This window comes from Macaca mulatta, chromosome 20 (genome assembly GCF_049350105.2).
Source record: "Macaca mulatta isolate MMU2019108-1 chromosome 20, T2T-MMU8v2.0, whole genome shotgun sequence".
Classification (NCBI taxonomy): Eukaryota; Metazoa; Chordata; class Mammalia; order Primates; family Cercopithecidae; genus Macaca; species Macaca mulatta.
Genome location: NC_133425.1, coordinates 72,724,920 through 72,744,612, shown reverse-complemented (window position 1 = coordinate 72,744,612; position 19,693 = coordinate 72,724,920). Strand labels below are relative to the sequence as shown.

The 19,693-nt window shown below is 39.0% G+C and overlaps 1 protein-coding gene across 3 annotated transcripts in view; it reads left to right on the top strand.

Moving 5' to 3' along the window:
- ADAMTS18 (ADAM metallopeptidase with thrombospondin type 1 motif 18) overlaps window positions 1-19,693 on the top strand; it is a 153,912-nt gene that overhangs the window by 96,961 nt on the left and 37,258 nt on the right. For all 3 annotated transcript variants that reach the window (XM_028840641.2, XM_077986920.1, XM_077986921.1), the window contains exons 12-15: window positions 4,471-4,619; window positions 13,556-13,728; window positions 17,156-17,286; window positions 18,744-18,867. In XM_028840641.2, coding sequence (XP_028696474.2) covers window positions 4,471-4,619; window positions 13,556-13,728; window positions 17,156-17,286; window positions 18,744-18,867 — 577 coding nt within the window. The remainder of the gene's footprint in view (window positions 1-4,470; window positions 4,620-13,555; window positions 13,729-17,155; window positions 17,287-18,743; window positions 18,868-19,693) is intronic.

Sequence of the window (19,693 nt, the reverse complement as noted above, 5' to 3'; positions counted from 1 at the left end):
TAGTCCCAGCAACTTGGGAGGCTAAGGGAGGAGGACCGCTTCAACACAGGAGTTTGAGGCTGCAGTGTGCTGTGATTACACCACTGTAGTCCATCCTGGGCCACAGAGTTAGGCCCTGTCTCTAAAAAAGGTATTTCATTCCACAATAATTTATTGACTACTAGATATGGGGAACAGGAGACTCTGGGGATATAGAGATGAATAAACCACAGTTGTATTTCTTTAAAAATTTACAGTCCAGGCGGGGCACAGTGGCTCATGCCTGTAATCCCATCACTTTGAGAGGCCAAGGTGGGTGGATCACTTGAGGTCAGGAGTTCAAGGCTAGCTTGGCCAGCATGGTGAAACCTTGTGTCTACTAAAAATACAAAAATTTGCTGGACACGATGGCGCATGCCTAAAATCCCAGCTACTTGGGAGGCTGAGGCATGAGAATTACTTGCATCCTGGAGGCAGAGGTTGCAGGAAGCCGAGATTGTGCCACTGAATTCCAACCTGGGTGACAGAGCGAGACTCTCTCAAAAATAAATTAAAAAAATAAAAATTTACAGTCTAGTAGGGGAAACACATACAGAAGCAAATAACGAATTCTCTCTTTAAACACACCTTCTCTAAGCAGTAGTTGCTATCAGGGCCCAGATGAAATGAGAGATGAATCTTGCTTGAGATTAGCTATGCACTTAAAATAAACCACAACAAGTGTGTGCATCAAGATGGTTGTTGGAGTTTGGGTTAAAGTTCTTCAGTTGGATGATAGAAAGGACTTTTCAGAGACAGGCCAACATCAGAGGCAAAGGCACAGATTTCTGATATTTGTTAGGACGCTTATTCACTATCTGTTAAAAAGGTTTGTAATTTTTAACTCTTTATTTTAAAGAAAATGAACATTTTAAAAATTGAGGAGTTATGTGCAATTTTTAATCTGATAGTGGTCTTAGGGAATCCCAAGGAGGACTGTTCTTGAAAATGTTAATAGAAATGTTATGGCCATGATGATACAAAACAATGAATTAGTGGAATAATTTAAAATATAAATACTGCTCAAGTCATTTTGACTTTTGAGGCATTACAACTTAGAACTTGTAACTTGAGGATTAGTGTTTTTTGTTTTTTGTTTTTTTTAAATTGAAAAAGCAATCGTATTACCTATAAGGGATATACAGGAAAATAATGAATGAGAAAAATAAGTGATACATCACTGAGGTCTAAAGATTGATTACATAAGCACCTCAGGTATCTACGTTCCGTGGGGAGTAAAATGTACTTGTGTTAGGCTTCAGTAAACAGAACATGAGATAAAGTCAGAAGTAAGAAAGCAAATGTCTTGATATCACTGCCACGCCACGTTATTTTAAAACACCAGGCTACAGTTATATACTGGTGAAAAGCCCTTAACTGTAATGTCATGCTCAACAGAAAGCATCTTAATAAGTTCCATCCATCATCACTCCAGTGAAATAATTATTACACTCATATATGGGTTCCTCAGATTCTTCCTTCACCAGGAGATATAACTGGCTGCTTGTTAGACTGTAAATTTCATGAGGGCCAGTGCCCTGGTTTTACTCTTGTTTCATCTGGAGTGTCTGACACACAGTAGCAGGTACTGAATGTTTCATTTGTTTCTCTGTAACTGGAACCCAACTCTGTCCTTCCTCTTCCTTCTCTAGTCCTTTGTCCTTCAGCGCTATTTGTACTGTGAATACTCAGCCAACATGTGGCAGTATGAAAGCCACTTACTTTTTTATCTAGAGATACGTGTACACGGAAAGACAGGTTTGTACATGCTGTCTATAAAAAGATACTGGCCCAAGTCATGGCCATTCAATTGGAAATTAGATGTAGTGCCAGAAATATGTATGCTGGGCCTGGGCATGGTGGCTCATGCCTGTAATCTCAGCACTTTGGGAGGCCTAGGCGGGTAGAGCGCTTGAGGTGAGGAGTTTGAGACTACACTGGTCAACATGGTGGAATTCCATCTCTACTAAAAATACAAAAAATTACCCAGGCATGATGGTACATGCCTGTAATCCCAGCTACTCAGGAAGCTGAGGCAGAAGAATTACTTAAACCCGGGAGGTGGAGGCTGCAGTGAGCCGAGATCGTGTCACCGCACTCCAGCATGGGTGACACAGTGATAACCTGTCTAAAAAAGCAACAAAAAAAAAAAAAAAGAAAGAAAGAAAAGAAAAATATGTATGTGTGAAAAGATGGAGCTGGGCACAGTGGCTCACACCTATAATCCCAGCACTTTGGGAGGCCAAGGTGGGTGGATCACCTGAGGTCAGGAGTTCAAGACCAGCCTGGCCAACGTGGTAAAACCCCGTCTCTACTAAAAATACAAAAATTAGCTGGGCGTAGTGGCAGGCGCCTATAGTCCCAGCTACTTGGAAGGCTGAGGCAGGAGAATCGCTTGAACCCGGGAGGCGGAGGTTGCAGTGAGCCGAGATGGCACCACTGTACTCCAGCCTGGGCAACAAGAGTGAAACTCTGTCTTTAAAAAAAAAAAAAAAAAAAAGGATAAACTTACAGGTGTACATATTGTAAATTTGCATTTTCTATGTAGAATTTTACCTATACATGTGAATGTGTGCAAATCTGTGTGTACATTCCTATATATTCCTGATTTCTACACTGATTAAAAAGCCAAAGGGAAACAATCTGATAGCAGCCTAACCTAATACTAGAATGAATACTGAAGTAATAGAACATCAAATTAATTGAATGACTGGAAGAGATCTAAACACATTTTCCAAAAAGAAATTAGATTAGAATTAAGGTACATTGGTCAGCAGTTTGCCTCCAAGATGAGAAGTAGAAGTGTCCTGCTTAGAAGTTCTGGCTACTGAGTTAAATCCAGTCTCTTATACTTGCATAGTTACTTGAGCAGGTTAGCTAGTATTTCTTTGCTAAATTTCTCTTACTGAGAAAAATGGTTTTTAACTCAGTGCTTTGCAAGGATTAGATAAGATACTGCATGTGAAGCTCTCTGCACCATTTTTGGCACATAGGAGCAACTTGATAACCTGTGGCTGCTGCCGCCGTTACTGTTATTGGCTATTGTAATTTTGTCTCAGCCACTGAACTCAGTCCAGTAGAGTCCTCGTGATTCCTGGTAGAAAAGATGCATGCTTATGGTAGACAAAATCCTCAAATGACCAATTGCCTTCCCCAAAAAGTTCTCAGTAGTGTTGTATGATTTCATGCAAACTCTGAAATGGCAATTAATCCGGGGAAAAGAAAAATGAAAAACAGAAGAATTAATCAGCACATGGCAAGAATTTGAAGAAAGGAAGCAATATCTTAACCTAGACAAAGTGCACTAGCAACCAAACCACACAATAAACAGTCATGAAGCCAAATGTCTCACAGGGGAAAAGTGAAGATTTGAAAGTAAAACAACCTTCCCATAATTCTGTAACCGATCCCCCGATTCCTCAGCAAAACCTGGCATGGTCCAAACCCCAGCCCTTTGGATCTAATTGCAGAGGCCTTCAGAAAAGAGCAGTTATGCTAAGTCATGCAGAACTTGCTCATAATCAAAGCACTGCAGGGGTCGGGGGTGGGGGGTAGGTAATAACAACAAAAAACAAAACAAAAGCTAAAGAAACACTACCAGAGGCTAATGCATCCCCTGGGGAGAGATGACCAGGAAAGCCGGGAATTTGTTACAAAGGAGAACTAAAATGGAAAGGTTAGTGCAGAAAATAGCTCTCCATCTAGCTTGTACAGATCATGGGCAAATGAAAGTCCCTGGGCTGATTCATCAAAGACACTGAAAGAGCTCAAAGTCATCAGAGCATCTGAAGTGGGCACCTTTTATGTAGACAAAAGGAAAAAGGATGCTATCTGAAGAGAACAATTTGTATAGACTGACTTGTTTAGTTTCATAAGAAATGCTCTATAGTGATGGGTTTGGAATAAACAAAAATATAATGTATGTGTAATTGTATCTGTTTTATGATAAGATAATCATTCAGAATGATAAATTGTGTTAATATCTTACCTGTTACTTCTTGAATGAGTGATCCCAATTGTTTATTCAGAATGATAAATTGTGTTAATATCTTAACTGTTTCTTCCTGGATGAGTGATCCCAATTGTTCTTTCAGTAGCGTTGTCTCTAAGTGGCAAGGCAGGCTTCGTTGTAACTTTATACTGACTCCCTTGGCTGGTAGGTGAAATCTTATCATCTGAACATGTCACCTCTACAGCTCACAAAGCGTATCATACTCAGCCTGTTGGTGAGCAACGCTACTTCTCTACAGATGTCAGCCTTTCAGAATGTATGTGGTCAATGCAGAGTAGTTGAGTGTTTTTAGAGCACAGCAAAGGAATTTATCAAGGTATCAGGCATTTTCCTTTTCTCCCAACAGACCTGTTTTTCCTGTTACTGTGCAGGTGTTGGCAACTCCCTGTGCTTTCCCAGGTGGTGTCTGACAGGAACCATCTTAAACGTTCTTTTCACAGTGGTGTCGGCAAGGCCAGTGCGTAAAGTTTGGGGAGCTGGGGCCCCGGCCCATCCATGGCCAGTGGTCCGCCTGGTCGAAGTGGTCAGAATGTTCCCGGACGTGTGGTGGAGGAGTCAAGTACCAGGAGAGACACTGCAATAACCCCAAGTAAGGCTCCAGCAGAAAGGTAGTTTTGCAAGGCATTAACCTTCAGCCTGTCACACACCGGTTTTTCTTGTTCATACTTTAATAAGTTTTTTAAATTTTTAATTATTTTGGGTACATCATAGTTATACATATTTATGGGGGTACATGTGATGTGTTGATGCAGGTGTACAATGTGGAACAATCAAATCAGCATAATGAGATATCCATCACCTCTAGGCTTTATTGTTTCTTTATTAAAAAACATTCCAAAATCATTTCTTTATTAGGCACATTTCATGGTTTCAGTTATTTTAAGATATGCAATAAATTATTGTTAATGATAGTCACCCTATTTGTGTTACTGAATACTAGATCTTATTCATTCTAACTTTTTTTTTGTACCCATTAACCATCCCAACATTACCGTTCTCCCTCCCCACTACCCTTCCCAGCTCTATCAATCCATTCTCTAGCTCTAGCTCTGAGTTCAATTTCTTTTTTTTTTTTTCTTTTTTTTTTTTTTTAGCTCTCACATGGGAGAAAATGCAATATTTGTCTTTCTCCATTTGGCTTATTTCACTTAATGTAATGTCCTGCAGCTCCATTCATCTTCAGTATGCTACCAACTTAAATTGTGTTTAAATTAAATTAAATGTTTTCCAAGCTTCCATCACATTGATCACAGGATTTCATTTTTATAATGGCTGAATAGTACTAAATAGGATTCGTAGTATGAAATAGGATTAATACTATCATAATAGGCTGAATACTATTAATTTGAATAATACTATTATACTATATTATATATAATTACTATTCATATATAGCATATACAATACTATATCGTATATGTAAGACTATATATAATAGTATTAATATATAGTATCTATACTATCTAGTAGCATTAATAGGATGAATGGATAAAGAAAACATGGCACACTATTCAATTATGTATATGTGCCACATTTTCCTTATTTATTCATGCATTGAGGGACTCTTAGGTTACTTCCGTGTCTTGGCTATTGTGAATAATGCTGCAGTGAACATGGGAATACAGATATCTCTATACACTGATTTCCTTCCTTTGGGGTATTCCTTCCTTTTGGGATTGCTGGATCTTATGGTAGTCCTACTTTTAGTTTTTTTGAGGAACCACCATACTAATTTACATTCCCACCAACAGAACACTGTTTTATTTTTTTGGTATTTCTTTTTTTATATTATTTTACTTTAAGTTGTGGGATGCATGTGCTGAACGTGCAGGTTTATTACCTAGGTACATATGTGCCATGGTGGTTTGCTGCACCTATCAACCCATCATTTAAGCTTTAAGCCCCGCATTCATTAGGTATTTGTCCTAAAGCTCTCCCTCCCCTTGCCCCCCACCCCCCGACAGGCCCTGGTGTGAGAAAACACTGTTTTAAAGTGCCATTTTCTTCCATCCAGTTAGTAACAATCAACCAGAGTTGTACTGTTCGCATGTAAAGTCCATGTGCACCGAGGGAAGGTGTGGTGGGCAGAAACCAAAACACAGCAAAGGAGTCATTCCCTATCGGACTGTGATGATCCAGTAAGACTCTGAGCTACTCTATTCATCTAAACTAGGGTTCTACCGTCATATAATTAAATACTTGTGATACTGTAGAACAGAAAAGTTTGGCCGGCAAACCTCGTGAGTCTCTCAAACGGGTGAACTGCAGAAAGTATGCTGATTTTTGCCTTGCAGGAATGTACATCAACATGTGTTGACAGATCTGCCTGACTTTTCAAGAGAAACCAGAAATAACGGAAAAATGCTGCATGTGAAATTTCCCAATTTTAAAAATATTGACAGCAAATTCAATTTTCTTTAAAGACAGAAAAACCCGCTGTGACAACTAGTCCGATCAGCTGTGGATTGAAAGTGGCCTGTGGTCACCTGTGGGCGCTCTTTGGTCTGGTCATACTGGAATCTGAACTGCAGTTTGTGCTCTGTGAACATGAAGGTGGTTTCATGTTACTTTTTTTTTTCTTTTAGACGGAGTCTCGCTCTGTTGCCCAGGCTGGAGTACAGTGGCATGATCTCAGCTCACTGCAAGCTCCGCCTCCCGGGTTCACACCATTCTCCTGCCTCAGCCTCCCGGGTAGCTGGGACTACAGGCGCCCGCCACCACGCCCGGCTAATTTTTTGTATTTTTAGTAGAGACGGGGTTTCACCTTGTTAGGCAGGATGGTCTCAATCTCTTGACCTCGTGATCCACCTGCCTCGGCCTCCCAAAGTGCTGGGATTACAGGCTTGAGCCACCGCGCCTGGCCGGTTTTATGTTACTTTTATATGCTCTAACTCCCACATGAAACACATGTGAGATGTAGATTTTCCAATTGGCAGGATGATGTAGAGAGAGCCCAGGTTTTGGCGATAGATAGAAAGACTCTAAACCGTGTGTCTGCCACTTCTTAACTCTGTGGCTTTGTAAAAGTCATTTGACCTGGGTTTATGTACAAAAAAATGTAGAAGATAACCTTGGAAGGTTGGATGAGGATTAGAAATTGCATCTGTAGGATGCCTGACAGACTGGGGAACATTCCGTGGGCATTCAATAAAAGGTTCTGGGATCTGTGTGGTTTTTATCATCCTCATCCCAAGCTCACCGGGAGGACGGGGTCACAGAGGTCAACCCACCAAAGGAGCGTGGAGAGGCAGAGCCTTTACTGATGACACTGACCTTTGAAGAATGTGATGGGGTGAGAAGAATGTGATGGAACCTTGGAAAACATTTAATTTACAACACGATTTAAGTTGGTAGCATAGTGAAGAGGATGAGAACATAGACTCTGAAGTTTGACAGACCGTTTTTGCATCCTGACCCTAACACTTCTGATCTATGACCATAGACAACTTAGTCTTCCTGCTCCAGATTCCTCATTTATAAAAACGGGATAATGATAGCACCTACGTCAACTGAGTTAATGTTTGCAAAGTGCCTTAGAAAAGGGTCTGACATGTCATTAACATTGCATAACTATTTGGTAAATTGAGAAATAATGACACTAGAGCAAAAGGAAATTTTTAAAAAGATGAATAGTACTGCATTTGAATCAGCAGTCTGAGTTAGATAAAAAGTCAATTTTTTCCCCAAAATATAAAGCAGAATTTGGAGACACTTGGACCATCACGTGTTAGGTGCTACTTGGAATATCGCAGGCTAAAATAGATCTTTTCAATTTCAGCACTATTGACATGGGCTGGAAAATTCTTTGTTGTGGAGGTTTGTGCTGGACATGGTAAGATGTTTAGCAGCATCCCTGCCCTTGACCTACTAATGCCAGTAGGGTCCACTCTTCTTCCCCCCACCCACCAAACTGTGACGATCAAAAATGTCTCCGGACATTGCCAAATTTCCTATATGAGACAAAATCATCTCTGATTGAGACTCACAGATGTAATCAGACCCAGTGACTGAATATAATGATAAGGAGGCTGGTGATGCATTTGCAACTTATACCGGGTTATTGTTTTAGTAACAATATTAAAACAATGATGTTGTTTCAGTATCTCCTGGTTTAAGCAGGAGGGTAGTTTCTACCCTCCTGATACTTTGAATGCAACCATGTCTTAAGTTGAATTGTTAAAATCATCATATTACTTTGCATTTTTGAAGCATAGTTCATGGATCTGGTTTTCATACATTACAACATTTTACAATCTCGATATTTTCCCAAGAAAGACATAGATTACCTAATTCAATAGCTCTGCTGGTAAAATGCATGAATGACACCCCTGAGATTTAAATTAAAACCTCTCATATCTGTAGGATTGAGAGCTCTCATTATAATAGGGCATTGTTCATGGAAACAACATATTGTAATTTAGAGATGCCTAAAAGAAGAATTAATCACTAATGTATTTTCATTCAGTGCAGTTTTATCATTTTAAACAAAATTAAAAATAAATCAGGATACTGTTTACTTTATGCATGAAGCCAAAAATAAGTAGATGATAGGTGATCCCGAGACAATTGAATTAATTGTTCTCTCTCTGTTCTTATTTCACTCTGTTGCAGTAATGCTGGTTTTTTCTCCCTGTTTCAAGTTATGGATTTCTTTCTTGCTTCAGTTTAAGTATTTGGTTCTATTAATATCGCTCAGTGTAGCCATTTTCATTGTCTCATCCAAGAAGCAGTGTGAGGTTTCTGTTTCATATAAAGGTGTTTTTCCCAGAACAGATTTTATTTCATAAAAAATGAATGATTCTTGGCTGATTCATAGATTTACCAATTTTTTGTTGACGGCTATCTGGCTCTGGAATGGCCAATGCCAGGTACACAGGGACGTCCTTTGTCCCATGTAAGTGGTAAACAATGTTAACTGATGGAAGCCCTGTTTTTCGCTGAGCCCTCCTATGCCTCAGGGACCTTCCCAATATCCTTCTGTAGGCATTTGTTCCAAATCAGGTTAGAAGTGACACATGAGTTGAAACCTGCTGCCTAATCCAGTTATTTCACAGATGAGTAACCAAGGGAGGCAGAGGGCCCCATTCAGAGTAGCAACTCTTGCTCAAGTCCCCATGCTGGTAATGGCAGAGTCAGATTAAGATCCCATAGTCTTAATCCTTTGACATTTTTCGTTTTTTTCTGGTTATTTGTTTATTAAATTATCACCCCATAAGGGAGCCCTAGTGAAATTTCTATAAACTCTCCAAGAAAATTATTAGTGATGTGGTAAGGTGTTCTAGAACTTTCCTAAAACATGAGTCTATTTGAGAAAGAATTGTCTGCTAACTCTAACGCAACTTAGCACATGGAGTTAGGAGGAAAATCATGGCCCCAGAAGAATAATTGAATCTAACTGGTGGTGTATTTTCCAACCAGTAATTTTGAGGCTCAGCTGGTTATCAGAATCACCAGGTGTGTTTTTAAACATACTGATTTCTGGATCTTCCATATCAGGTACTGTTATTGAGAAAGTGGGTGGAGGTCCCCAGGAATCTGTATATGTATATAGTTTAACAGAGCTCTCTAAGTGATTTTAATACTTATCCAAGCAACATCATTTTAAATATTTGTAGTCAGGACTTGATAAATGATACAGAAGCAAATGCTGGTATGTTCTTTATAGCTGTCTAATATAAGGACAAAATCATGTGCCTAGGTTTTTGTTTTCTATTTCTATGTTTCTTTGTAATATTAAAGAACTTCTTACACCAAGACATATCATGATAGAATTTTCTGTTAAGTTAGGCTAACACTCATGTTCAAAGGTGCAAACAAATATTGTCTATATTTTTATGGAAACGCCCAAATGCTTGCCAGCAATTACTTTTGATCACTTTGACCATATCCCATAATTAAAAATGAAATGTAATAGTATATAAAAATCAGATCACATAATACTCAGCACAGGGTGGGTACTCAATACAAAAGCATAAGGCATTTATAAATAGTTATAATTTATTCTAACTCTGCCCTAGGTACTGCCCTACATTCTTTACAAAGTTTAGGTCAGTTAATTGTCACAGTTGTTCCTATTTTGCAAATGAGGAGGTTAAATAAAATCACCTAAAATTGAGCTGGGAGGAGTCAGAGAATACTGTGTTTAAATCAGGGTCTGGCCAGGTTTGATGGATCATACTTGTAATTCCAGCACTTGGGGAGGCCAAGGCAGGAGGACTGCTTGAGGCCAGGATTTTGAGACCAGCCTGGGCAACACAGACCTTCGTCTCTATAAAAATTTCAAAAATTTGCCAGGCATGGTGGCACATGTCTGTAGTCCTAACTACTCAGGAGGCTGAGGTAGGAGGATTGCTTGAGTTCAGGAATTTGAGACTGCAGTGAGCCAAGATTGTGCCACTTCACTCCAGCCTGGGTGATAGAGCAAGACTCTGTATCAAAAATTAAAAAAAAAAAAAAAAAGAATCTGCCTCATTGTAAAAGGCCAGCTCCCTAAACATTGCACCTTATTCATCTTTCTTTCCATGCCTGGCCCCATGGCCTAAGAACTCAGTTAAATGCAGGCATAGTTAAGTAGGAAAAAAATCCTGGACTGAGTCCACAGGCCTGAGCTTGAGCTCGTCTCTGTTTCTTTCTAGCTGCGTGACCCTCATTCAACAAGTTTTGTGAGCTCTTGTCAGCTGGTTCCCACTTCATCTATAAAAGGAGGACAATGGCTGTATGAATTTGGTGGTCTTTTCCACATTACAAGTTCTATAAGTCGATAAAGTAACACCTTGCAGTCCTCTTTCCCTTCATTAACTTCATAGGGTCCAAATGAGGTTTGTTAAATCTCAGAGAGTCTTAAACTGAGAAATTAGTTTTAAATACGCCTTGTAAAGATGACCAGGAATATTGAGGCTATGATATAGCACTTTAAGATTTTTCTAAGTGCTTTTTAGATAATCATTTAAGAAGTCTTCAGGGATCTGATTTATCACAATGGCTGCTGCATGTTTAAGTAGTTGCTCTAGAGTGTTTTGAAATAGCATAAAACTCTCATTCTGGCAGTGTGACATTTCCCGTTCCTGTTGAATCCATTTTAGCATGCAGCTATAGGAGGACTGGATAAATTATGCTGAAGCAATTCCAGGGCTGTTTTAGAGCATACTTGTGCTTCCTAAAAACACAAGGAATTTTAATCACATAAATTTATTAACCTGGAGCCGCCTTTCATGTTACATGTTGGCATCAAATCTTTATACAAGATGATCCATAGTTGAGTTTTGGCCTTCAGAGAAAACTCCAAATGGGAGGAATGAAAAGAAACCACAGCTCTGTGCACAGAGTAAGCTGGATACAATGATATGGGTAACTTTCAATGTGGTGGTGCTCTTTTTTCCTTTATTTTGCTTTCTGGTTTTTGCAGATTAGACTCTGCCTACCAAGATCTTAAAGAGCTTGCCTTTACATCATAATTATTTATGTTCTAATGGAATTCCCTACTCTGGAAATCCATTTCCCATTGTGCTTGGCAGGAAAGGAGTAGGCCACCTGCAAAGCTGAGAAGTGATAATGCTGATGAAAACAAGAGAATGTTTTCCCTCTGGGTTCAGAATCAATCAGAAGGAACACACAACAGTCATATTATAATCAAAATATCTCAATGACTGACAGCTGAATTGAAGAGAGCAGCAAATGGTGCTTTCTGTTCCTTCTCCCCAATGTGCTGACATTCTCTGCAATAGCAGGTACATGGCAAAGTGTGGGAAGATAATGAGAGTGTTAGAAAATGGGAGAAAGCTGGAGAGGTAGCTTGGGTCCATGTTTGAACAGCTTTTGATGCCAAAAGATAGGGTGTGTGCAGGTAGCACGCAAGCAAACATATACAGTAAAAGAACATTTAGGTGTGTTTACAGATTTCCCTAACAAAGGAGCTAATATGATGAGGGTCAAGAAAATCCCTTCAGTTAGAACAGCAGTCTCCAGTTTCATCCAGGTTGCTGTGAATGCTATTATTTCATTACTTTTTACGGCTTAGTAGTAGTCCATGATCTATATACACCATATTTTCTTTACTCGTTGATTGATGGGCATTTGGGCTAGTTCCATATTTTTGCAATTGCAAATTGTGTTGTTTCTCAGGAATAGAAAACCAAACATTGTATGTTCTCACTCATATGTGGGAGCTAAGCTATGAGGACACAAAGGCATAAGAATGATACATTGGACTTTGGGGACTCAAGGAGAAAGGGTAGGAGGTGGCAAGGGATAAAAGACTACACATTGGGTACAGGGCACACTGATCGAGTGAGGGATATACTAAAATCTCAGAAATGTTTACTAAAGAACTTATTTATGTAACCAAACAACCTATTGAAATAAAAAAATTAGAAATTAAAAAATTGTTCTACCATAAAGACATATGCACATATATGTTCATTGTAGCACTATTCATTATAGCAAAGGCATGGAATCAACCTAAATACACATCAACAGTAGACTGGATAAAGAAAATGTGATACATATACACCATGGAATACTATGCGGCCATAAAAAAGAGTGAAATCATGTCTTTTGCTGTCAGACAGATAGAACTGGAGGTCATTCTCCTAAGCCAACTTAAGGCAGGAACAGAAACCTGAATATCACATATTCTTCCTTATAAATGGGAGCTAAACATTGAGTATATATGGGCACAAAAAAGAGAACAACAGATATTGAGGGTGGAGGGTTGGAGGAGGGAGAGGATTGAAAAACTGTGTATCAGATATTATGCTTATTACCTAGGCGATGAAATAGTCTGTACACCGGACTCCTGTGAGACGCAATTTACCTGTATAACAAACCTTTACATGTACCCCTGAACCTAAAATAAAAGTTTAAAACATTTTTTTTTAATTTAAAAACAAAAGAATATTCTTTCAGGCTGGATGCAGTGGTTCACACCTGTAATCCCCACACTTTGGGAGCCTGATGCGGGTGGATCACTTGAGTTGAGGAGTTTGAGACTGGCCTGGGCAGTATGGTGAAACCACATCTCAACAAAAAGTACAAAAATTAGCCAGGTGTAGTAGTGCATGCCTCTAGTCCCAGCTACTTGGGAGGCTGAGGTAGGAGGCAGAGCCAGAGAGGTGGGGAGGCAGCAGTGAGCCGAGATCATGCCACTGCATTCCAGCCTGGACAACAGTGTGAGACCCTGTCTCAAAAATAATAAAAAGTAAATATTATTTCAACAGTGTTTAGGGAAATTGACAGAATGTAAAAATTAGATTGGTGATGGCAAATAAATTTGATTTGGCATGCCAATTTTAATGAGGGAGCCGTGGTAAAGAAAAGAACTAGAAAAAAAGATTCCCTGATTGATTAGTTAGATTCAAGAAGGGAAGTGGTAAATTGTATGCTATGTACTTCCATTCCTGTAATAGACTGTGCATTTGCATACGCTGTGGCAATGCTCATCCTGATTGCCTCTCTTTCTATTATTGTATGTGACTAACAGTGAACCCTTTGATTGCTAACATTAAAGTTCATTAATTTCATTTTTAGGCCTCAGTATGGTGGCAAATTCTGTCCAGGTTCTAGCCGTATTTATCAGCTGTGCAACATTAACCCTTGTAATGAAAACAGCTTGGATTTTCGGGCTCAACAGTGCGCAGAATATAACAGCAAACCTTTCCGTGGATGGTTCTACCAGTGGAAACCCTATACAAAAGTGGAAGGTAATGTGGTCTCTATGACATTCAAATAAGTCTCTATGTGGATAATAATGTGATTGAACAATACAGAAGAAATTGTTGCCTGTATCAAAGAGTTTCCATGTTTACCTTTCATTCCCCAGACCCATCCTGGCCCAGTGTTTCATTCCATGGGTTTTGTTTATTTTTCTACTATATATTTTTTTCCCATAAGATACCTCTTGTCTCCCACATCTGTAAACCCAAGGTTTCATATGTTTGGAATGTACTTATGTTTCTCAACTTACCTTTGACATTTTGGCAATTAAGTCTCCCAGGGATCTTAATTGAAATGGGTATGAAGTGTCCAGACCAAAAACTCATGAAACCATATATACCCCATAGAGGCACCATACACAGTAACTGACATGTCAGTTAATTACAAGCATGGCAAGGCCTGTTTGTAAAGTGTGTGCATGCATGCAGACACACACACAGAATCATATATAAAAATTAGACTAAGTTCTTGGTACTTACTATATTTAAAGTTATTATGGCTTGTATTTTACTTTTTAAATTAATATGTCTTTATTTTGACTGAATAATGAAACATTAGTTACAGCAGAACAGTTTAATGTAGTTGCTTTTGCCTATGTAGAATAAGCTGTCATCATTCTAGTTGTTTCATTACTTCTATCCATTTGATTTATCAAAACTTATTCATGCTGTCTTGAAACAGGATTGTATGCGAATCCCAACTGCCCATGTGTAGACTGGAAAGAGACTAAGTTTAATGACAATTCATGGGCTGTTTTGTGCAAAAGCTCAACATGAACCTATATTAATCAGTGATCATAAAGGAAGCTTATATAATTACAGGCATCATTATAACAAGTAGAGCATCCAAATCAAACGAGAGGATTGTGCAGCTTTGCTCAGTATCAGCCCAGCCATTTCAGGAGCACTGATGCGGTTTTGGGTGATGACTGTTAGTCCATAAAGCATAGATAGAGACAGTTCCAAAGCTGTGTCTTAGGAGGAAGTAATGAGGGACGTATAGAGGTTTACTGAGAAACGAGTTACATTCAAAACTTCAAAGAGCTATTGAATAGGAAGGATGTTCGATTTATTTCAAATTGCTTTAGAGAACAGAATTAATTCAAGGGCTGAGAACAATCTAGCCATATTATCTCCTCAGAGACACCTTCCTTGACAGCCTGTCAAAATATTCTTCCTTCATGTTGTTCTCTGAACCTTTTACCCCGTTTTATTCTTCATAGCTCTTCTCAGTGCATGAATGTATTTTTATCTAGTCATTTATTTGTTATCTTCCTCCCCACAAGAATTTAGGTTCCACAAGGACTAAGGCTTTTTCTATCTTGAGCTTGCTTGTATCTCCAGCATCTAAGAACAGCATTTGGTATATATTTATGTAATGGTTTTAACTTTTGAAATGAATGAATAAGTAACTAAATATTAACTGTCCAAAATGAAAATACACTCCCTCTGTAAGTAATAAGCTCCCCATCACTAGAGGCATTCTACCAGGAACTGAGTGATTTCAAAGGAAGGATGCTATACAGCAGGTCCCAGCAGATGCTGCAGTTGCTTCCAATTCCAAACTTGGAAGATTTCCTTGCTCTTGGTTGTATACTCTTGCAAACCCATGCTTCCTGTCTGTGGTTCTTTCTCCATGACTCTGTTGTCCCTCCTTTTACTTCCTCTTTTATTCTTTGCTTTGGCTTCATGGATATTCCTTGGCCTTTATCACATTACATCTTTCATTTAAATATAGTGTTTATGCAATCGGTCCTGTTATCACCCTTAAATAAATTCTGTGTTGAAGATACAAGGAGGAAGTTAAACAAATACATTTTGCAATTTAGAAAATGTTTGCTGGTTTCAAAGTTCTTTCACTAATTTTATTGCAGTTTTCACTGAGTAGGGAGCATGCAATTTCATTCATGCATGCGACAGATGTTTACTGAGCTCTTTTTGTGTACGAGACACTTTGCTAGATGCATAGGAGAATGCATTGAATCAAACATAGACTCCCAGCCTTAGGATCTTACCTCTCGATGGAGGCAGACAGAAAAGTTAAGGCCTTCTAGTGTCTCCTTGTCCCCTTTTGATACTTACATCAGGGGAGACTGACCATGACTTTAAGGTCTTGCGATTTTCCTGCAGTTAAGAAAGAACAAAGGAAGACTTTGTTTATAAATGTGGCCAATCTCTGTGCTACAGGAGTGAGGTTTTTTCCCTTCTTTCCTCTGTGTTTCTAATGAACTCATAAACTCACCCAGGAATCTGTGCTAAAAGGGAAAAAAAAAAAAAAGGAACTTTCTAAAACTTGTTAATTCCTGGAAATGATAGAGAAAAGAAAGGGCATATAGGTCATCCAACTCCCTAATCTCATGTGCAGAAACTAGGAGGCATTAAATAAAGCTGCTATTAAAAAAAAAAAAAAATGGATGAGAGAGAAACTTTTAACCCACCCACATATCTGCATATTTGAACTGTGATAATTTAAATCCTTTCATGTTTGAGTTTTGACTTTGTCTTTTTTAGAGAGGTTTTATGAAGCACTATTTGCCAACTGTTGACACATTTGTAAAACTGTTGTTAGGGGATATCGCTCAATATCGCCCACAGAAGGTCTCTTGGGAGAAACATCATCTGGAATTCCTGGCCAAGAAGACCTCTTTCTATTTGAGAAATTGGCATAGGAACTCCTTTCTGATAACAAGAGCTCTATAAATATATATATATTTTTTATTTTTGACTCTGATATCAGAAACGTCTCAGGGATTTAAGGGCCAATAGAAGTTACCATTTTGTAGCTTTCGGGATGAGTTTATTTGCTTTCTCTTCATTTTTATGACATGGTTTGTTTTTTTTTTTTTTCCTATATGTGTTTTACAAACATGACTAACCATATGACTTTTTTCCCTGGTGCCTAAAACCTTTTCTCTTAACAGACTGAGTAAATATCTAAAGTAATCCATGCCCTAAATCAAGGTCATCAAACTATGGCCTGCTGGCCAAATCTGGTGTGTATTTGTTTCATCGGGTTTTATTAGAACACAACAACACTACTTCATTTCTATGTTGTCAATGGCTGACCATCAGGCGTTTGAAACCTGAAAGATTTACTATCCAGGGAGGCTGGATAGTAACCCATTGATCATGTGTATGGTGACTATCCCTAAGGATGAGAAAAATAAAATTGTTACATATTACTCTTAAATTAGTTTTATATGGATTGTTAAATGGGACTCATGCTTTGAAAGTCACATAATATGGGCTTATATGTGCATACACACATGCACATATGCATATAACACTGTGCATAACATTTTCCATTTTCATCATGACAGCTTTCTCAGTAAATTTAATTCATCTTTTTGGCAATCGTATCATTTTTCCTTAATTTCCTCTTGACCATTTCCTATCTTGATCTCTTTGCTTCTAGAGGAAGATCGATGCAAACTGTACTGCAAGGCTGAGAACTTTGAATTTTTTTTTGCAATGTCCGGCAAAGTGAAAGATGGAACTCCCTGCTCCCCAAACAAAAATGATGTTTGTATTGACGGGGTTTGTGAAGTAAGAGAATGTTTCTGCGTTGGAGTATATGAGCATGCTTGTGTTTCATCATATCATAGGTGTACTGTGAAGAGTGGTGTGAGAGATGGTGTGTCTGCAGAAAAGCAGGTGGCATAGAGGGAAAGGGCAAAGTATTTCATTGGATTTGAACACCATGTCTTTTTTTTTTTTTTTTTTTTTTTTTTTTTTGAGACGAAATTTCACTCTCGTTGCCCAGGCTGGAGTGCAATGGTGCGATCTCGGCTCACTGCAACCTCTGCCTCCTGGGTTCAAATGATTCTCCTGCCTCAGCCACCCTAGTAACTGTGATTACAGGTGCGTGCCACCATGCCCGGCTGATTTTGTGTTTTTAGTAGAGACGGGATTTCACCATGTTGGCCAGACTGGTCTTGAACTCCTGACTTCAGGTGATCCACCGATCTCGGCCTCCCAAAGTGCTGGGATTATAGGCGTGAGATGCCACGCCTGGCCGAGCACCATATGTACATTCCTCATTTACTTGTTGCATGAGCCTTGTCCAATTATTTTAGTTTATTTTTCACTCTACTTGCACATATATAAAAGGAGACGATGCTATATCCTACTTTGCATAGGAGTTGTAAAAATGAAATAAGAATGTAAATAATAAACTTAGGCCAGGTGCAGTGGCTCATACCTGTAATCCCAGCACTTTGGGAGGCTGAGATGGGTGGATCACGGAGTCAGGAGATTGAGACCATCCTGGCTAACACGGTGAAACTCCGTCTCTACTAAAAATAGAAAAAAAATTAGCCAGACGTGGTTGCGGGCACCTGTAGTCCCAGCTACTCGGGAGGCTGAGGCAGAAGAATGGCGTGAACCTGGGAGGCAGAGCTTGCAGTGAGCCGAGATCGCTCTACTGCACTCCAGCGTGGGGGACAGAGCAAGATTCCACCTCAAAAAAAAAATGTAAATAATAAACTTCTATTGCATGTGTACTAAGTACTTTTGCTACATGATGAGAACCTCACAAATGTATTTTGAAATACTACTACTATTTGTCCCCAGTTATTTTTCCTTTCACTTTGGTTGCTCATTTTCTTTTCCATTTTAATTTTAGTTTGAGCCCTTTGATCTTTTAAGGGTGTGTGTTTGTACACATGCATGCATGTCTATTGTCCAGCATTTTTATGTTGGAGTCACACAGCTGGCCTGAATAATCTCAGCTGGAACTAGTAGCAATGGTGACTTCTTATTCCAGTTTCATCACTGAAGAGCCTAAGCCTTAGATAAGTTATATAACTTGCCCAGTCATCTAATAATGTCAGGGTAGGTATTTCAACCCCAAGTGAGTCTAACTTGAAGCTATGATTCTTAACCATAAGCTGTACTGCTTCCCTAATGTTCTGTAAATGCAGAGAACCATGTATCTCTTAATTATTCCCAGTTTCTGGCTTCTCTGATGTTTGATTTTCTCATGTTTTTTGTTTTTGTCACAGCTAGTGGGATGTGACCATGAACTAGGCTCTAAAGCAGTTTCAGATGCATGTGGCATTTGCAAAGGTGATAATTCAACTTGCAAGTTTTATAAAGGCCTGTACCTCAACCAGCATAAAGCAAATGGTGAGAGATGCTGCTGTTTGTTATTGCTAATGAGATACAACTTTTGCTACTGAACAAATTTGAGTCACGCCAAATGTGATTGAGCCTTTTACTAGTTCACTGGACACACTAGTGATGGTGGCATTTGTCACTCGTGCAAGAGTAAGGGAGGATAGTTATGAGGAATTTCGTCAATTCGTTACCTCACAGAAACATACTAAACAAATGCCTTTCTGCTTTGCATTTTTAGTATGCCGACCAGGCCCCTTGTATGTCCAAGTGCATTTGTTAAGCAAAGAAACATTGTGAAACTTTAGTGAACTCTACTCACAGTGTTAAATGAATATTTGAAGCAATTATCTAAATATCTTGAGTAAAATTAAACTTTTGATCCCTATTTTCTGAATTTCATCATTGAAGATACATGGCTCCAAGTTTCTTCTAGAAAGATTTTTTTTTTTTTTTTTTTTTTTTTTTTGAGACAGAGTCTCGCTGTGTCACCCAGGCTGAAGTACAGTGGTGTGATCTCAGCTCACTGCAGCCTCTGCCTCCCAGGTTCAAGTAATTCTCCTGCCTCACCCTCCTGAGTAGCTGGGATTGTAGGCACCTGCTACCATGTCCAGCTAATTTTTGCATTTTTAGTAGAGATGGGGTTTCACCACACTGGCCAAACTGGTCTCAAACTCCTGACCTCAGGTGATCCGCCCACTTTGATCTTAGGAAGATTTTAAAAAAATCTTCCTGAATTTTGTGGCCTTTTTGGGTCTGGGAAGGAGAAGAGTGTATTTCTTGTCCACAGAAAATATGCTTGGAAGGCTTTGGGAAGCCACATACATTTTCTCTCTAG